At 43.8% G+C, this 5,118-nt stretch overlaps 2 protein-coding genes across 2 annotated transcripts; both read right to left on the reverse strand.

Annotated features, from left to right (window-relative positions):
• Positions 1-309: 309 nt before the first annotated feature.
• LOC112638972 lies at positions 310-2,613 on the reverse strand. Its single transcript, XM_025411659.1, has 2 exons — positions 1,950-2,613; positions 310-1,763 (listed from the first exon to the last, which is right to left on the reverse strand). Exons 1-2 carry the CDS (start codon positions 2,611-2,613, stop codon positions 310-312), a joined length of 2,118 nt encoding a protein of 705 aa, XP_025267444.1.
• A 687-nt stretch (positions 2,614-3,300) lies between these two features.
• LOC112638973 (eukaryotic translation initiation factor 5B-like) lies at positions 3,301-4,878 on the reverse strand. Its single transcript, XM_025411660.1, has one exon. It carries the CDS (start codon positions 4,876-4,878, stop codon positions 3,301-3,303), a length of 1,578 nt encoding a protein of 525 aa, XP_025267445.1.
• Positions 4,879-5,118: the final 240 nt, after the last annotated feature.

A 5,118-nucleotide genomic window follows, 5' to 3' on the forward strand; every position in this document is an offset into this window, starting at 1 on the left:
TCCATTTCTTCTAAGATCTCTTCGTATTCTGCCATACCTATATTAGGCGATATATAACAAGAGAAGAGCACAATATCATGATACTTTATTGCGACAAAGCCTACTCCTTTTGAGACTATGTAGCATTGCGATCTTAATATATCAGGTCTCCAACAAATAGCTGCCTTTTTGTCAGTACTACCAGCCCACTTGCGTTCTGGTATACATATGGGCTCCGCAACTATGGCAATTGCAATGCCTTTCTCAACCATGTACTGCTGCAATAAATGGTGAGCGTTCCAGCAGTGATTTAAATTACATTGGATTATCTTATGGGAGGGCAGCATGATCTATTTCCATATTAGTCTCCGTTGTCCTCCGATCCGGATTAGCATTTCTAGCTTCCAACTCTTCTTTCCTTAATCTTGGAAGCGGTCTACTCCTAGTAGTGTTTTTGATCATGTTACATACGGGAGATCCTAGCCTATGGTTGGAGCTAAGGCCCTTCTCTTCACATATTATGCATTTTGGAGCTGTAGCAACACACTCTAAAGCTCTATGTGTACTGCTTCCGCATTTATAACAATGTTGACTCCGATCAGTACTCGATGTGCACGAATATCTTACGTGACCGATTTCCCAGCATCGATAACATTGGAGCGGTCTGGGAGTTAATATTTCCGCTCTGGCGACGGTCCATCCGACCTTTATTTTGCCAGTCTTCATAATCGTATTAGCGACACATAGAGGGCATTGGATCCATATGTTTCCTAAGCCGTTGGGCCTCCATCGGATCTCTCCAACTTTGATCTCATCTTCGTTACATCCACCGAGATCTGCGATCCTGGATCTAATTTCTTCCTTTGTAATAGATTCATCAAGACCAACTATTCGCATATCTGAACGAATCGTCGGACGATTAATCCTTACGTCATCCGGGAGTATCTCTTTCAATTTATTAGCTAAGTCATTAGCTTTTTGTACTCCATTATTACCAGGGATTTCAATGATGAGACCACCATTTATACCTTTCCTAATCTTAGAGGCCTCGATACCCAACTCGTGTAACGATATCTTCTCTCTTGCTTGGCGAAGTATATCCGCATATGAGAGTCCCTCTTTGGCAGTGACTGTCACTGCTGCTGATCGAGGGGGTTTACGAGTGGGTTGTTGGGGCTTCCCTTTATTAGCCTCTTTCTTTCCTTGTGTATTTGTTTTTTCTTTCACTCTGCCTCTCTTCTTTCCTGTGACTGTACGCCAGTCACCTTCCTTTCTTTCTTTTCCATTGGTTTCCTTAGAAGGTCCAGGTGTTATCGGCGGTGCCAGCTGGATATTGCTGATAACTCTGGGCTTAGCCTTCTTCTTTTTAGCAGCTTCTTCTCCTTCTGTTTCCGTTCCTTCTTCTCTATCAGTAACGTTTCCTCTCATTTCTTTCATAAGCTGTTTTTTCCTAACTTGTAGCTTTTTCATTTCCTTGGAGATGTCATTAATCTCATCCTGTCCTGTGGTACTATGTCTTGTTTTCTTCTTTGTTTCAGGAATCGCCTTCGCTGGAGCCGGAACAACCGTAGGAAGAACTTTACGAGCGCCTTGTAGAGAAGGCCTTAACACCGGCCATTCTCTGTCCATTTTATCCACTTCTTCTTTGGACATTATAGCAATTTCTCCAGGAGCATCCACACCTCCAGCATTGGTGAGTACTTTGATAGGCTTATCCCTACTTATCTGCCACAATTTCGTCTCTATTTCTTCATTCTTCTTTTCTAGAGCTTCTATTTCTTGTGCTAGAGTCTCCTTTTCTTTCTTTAACTTATCCTCCTCTTTTTCTAAGCACTTTATTTTAGTTTTAAGCTCTGCATTTTGCATTTTATAGTATAAGGGATCACCTTTCCCTGTTGCTTTTTCCGCAAGACAGTTAATAATATCACGGATACTATTTGTGCGATCTTTCATAATCTTACTTATTATACCTTGCAGATTCTTGCTAGAATTTCTGGATTGATCTAAGTGATCCAACCACATTAGAGCTAACGTTTTTAAACTATCTATAGTCATACTATTTAGCTCTTCTTCAGACTTAGTTGTGACTGTAGGAAGTTTGCCAATAACTTTCTTTCTAAGAGGAGATCTGGAGCCTGGATGTATAAACTCCTCTTGATCTGTACCAGGATTACTACCCTGGATTCTCTTTTTAGTAGACGATGAGCCTTCCTCTGCAGAATCCTGCTTCCTTTTTCTTAGCAATGATCTTCTGGATCTTGTAGAAGATGTAGACAAACCAGACACCGCAGATCTTGCATCATCTTCGCTAAAGGAACACACATCTGTGTCCATATCATCGTCCTCTTGAGTTCCCTGAACTCTATTCGAGCAGGAGGGTTCTTGCTCATCAAGTTGTTGCTGCTGAGATCTTGATTCAGCACGGGAGACACCCTCCTGACCCGTCCTTGAGAATGTAAATGTGGCGGCGGACGTAACATTCTCCGCTAGCCCCGTCGCCAAACTAGCGGTCGGCCCTTGGTCGGATGACGACCAGAGAAGGGCAGGGTCCACACCCCCCTCTTGCCGGCTACTACGGGATCCGACGCCCGTTGCAGCAGTAAACGTTTTTCTGTTCTCTGTGTCTTCCATCATGTTTAGTGTTTTGGCTATTGGATAGAGGGGAGCCATCCCGAGAGAGTAGAGGGGGACACAAGGGACAATGGAAAAGGGGAAGGGAAGGGATGCGCCAGATGCGCCAAACACACATTCACACACACAATCACACACCAGGAATTAGGGATCCATGGGGCAATGGGAAGGAAAAGGAAGTAAGGGTGGGATGGGTGAGAGAGGCTGAGAAAGGATATCTAAGGATAGGAACAAGAATTGGGGAAACGAGAGGATTGGGGTGTTTTTCCACCCTTAACGGGATCCTCAACCCGGGCGATTGCAGTCAGGGCCGCCTACCCCTATGCGCATCAGGCCAAAGTGCCCGGAGGGAGCGCAACCCCCCTTCCTCCCCTTCCGGGGAGGGAAGTGCAATGCAGGCTCTTGGTCACCGTCCCCCGGTCCCCGGGCCCCCCCGACACGAAAGTGTCGAGGTGGGGGCCCGAGAGACCCACCGGGCCCCCCCCGACACCTAGGTGTCGAAGTGGGGGGCCCGATGGGCCCGGAGACCGGGGGGCGGCTAAGCTCCTCCACCACGTCAAGGTGGCCTGCATCGGAGGAGAACCTAACCTAACCTAACCTAACCTAACCTAACCTAACCTAACCTAACCTAACCTAACCTAACCTCTACGCCAAGGGTCCTAACTTCGCCTCTGATGTTAGGTCTTGTAACTACCGCTTCATCAGACAGGAGCTTACTAATCTCTCGAGTGCTAACTTATCTGCCTTGTTAGCATTCCCTTCGCCAGAAATTTCAATTATAGTGGCTCCGTTCATGCCTTTTCTGACCTTGGGGGTTTGAATTTCCAACGCTTGTAGGGAGACCCCTGAACGAACTTTCCTCAAGGCCTCGGCGTAGGAGAATCCAGTACTTTTTCCTTTTATGCTAATAGCTGCTGTTCTGGGCAGCTTCTTCCTTTCCTTTTTAAAGTCTATTCTTTGCTGTCCTCCTTTGTTATCAATCTTGTGTGGCTGATTATTCTTTTCTTCTACTTTTTCTTTTTCTTTTCTCTGTCCTTTCTTAATCTTACCTCTCTTTCCTATCTCTGTCCATTCTTCCTTTGGATGATTCACCTTCTGTTCCGACCTTGGGGAAACTAACTGTATATTTTCGATGACTTTTATTCCCTTTGTCGGGAGTGATGTTGGCTTTCTTTGAGGAAGTGATGGCCAAGTCTCTTCATCCAACTTCCTCTTCTTCACTTCCGTTTGAGACTCATCGTGGGAATTTCCTTTAAAAGAAAAGGTAGGCCACGGTTCACCATCGACTGGCCAGGAGTCCTTCTCCTGTAGTCTTGCCGGTGCAAGTTTGCTCCGCAGATTCCAGTGGAAATTACTATCACCTCGACGATCTAATGGTGACCACTCTCCAGAGGACGATTTATCGTGGGACTTTCTCTCCGGTAAGTATGATGTACTAGGTACACCTGATGTACTTGGTATACTTGGTGAGTATTTTCTAGCTTTTAAGTTAGTCTGTAAGCTAGTCTTTAAGTTAATCTGTAAGTTAGCCTGTAAATTAGTCTGTAAGTTAGTCTGTAAGCTAGCCTGTAAGTTCTCTTTCTCTTTATTTTCTTTCTCTAGGCTTTGTCTAATCTTTTGCATTTCTTCCTTTATGCTTTTATTTTCCTTTCGAAGCTCTTTGACTACTTCTTGTAATTCTGCGAATTCCTTTTTTTTTTTTTTTTTTTTTTTTTTTTTTTTGCGCTTTGCTTCTTCCTTTTTGTTATATTTCCTTTCTTTTTCAAGCTCCTCATTTAGCTGCGATATTTTAGCTCTTAAATATTTAGGATCTCCCGTTGATTCTGCCTTATTTTGAAGAGCTCTTACTAGATCTTGGAGGCAAGACAATCTATTCTTTAATTTTCCGCTTAAGCCTCCCTGCATGCGGCCACACTTAGTCCTGATAGTCTCAATATGTAGTATGTAATCTAGGGCCTGGGCACTTAGATCCGAGGCAGTCATATTGAACAGTACCTCTTTTTCCATGGCTTCTGGAGCCTGTCCAATTTTGCCCTGGATTTCTTTTTCTGCCATGATGGGGTCAATGGCCTTCACTTTCCTTTTGGATCTTCCAACCCTCCTCTTCTGGACTTCCTCTCCGTCCGTGTTCTGCGTCAAATCTGCATTCGACTCTTCAGGATCTTCAGTAGTGTCCAAACTTTCTGTAATGTCATTTGACATTTTCTTCTTAGATTTTATTTTAGCTAGGAGAGTGGTTCCCCGAATTTTAGGATCCGGAGGCTTCATATCGTCGGAATCACTATCGATAGCGCGACGTGCCTTCCTTTTAGTAGATGTGGGAATCGCATCTACTTCAAAAAAAAAAAAAAAAAAAAAAAAAAAAAAAAAAAAAAAAAAAAAAAAAAAAAGATATATAATGAAGAGGAGTCTGCGACATTAGAATATTATTTCGTTGTTCTTTGCGTTTCGTTAGTCTTGTGTGTGTTACGTTAGTGCAATGGCCGAAGAAGACGTAATCATCATCAT

The sequence above is a fragment of the Camponotus floridanus genome, unplaced genomic scaffold (assembly GCF_003227725.1).
Source record: "Camponotus floridanus strain SB8 unplaced genomic scaffold, Cflo_v7.5 scaffold411, whole genome shotgun sequence".
NCBI classification, from domain to species: Eukaryota; Metazoa; Arthropoda; class Insecta; order Hymenoptera; family Formicidae; genus Camponotus; species Camponotus floridanus.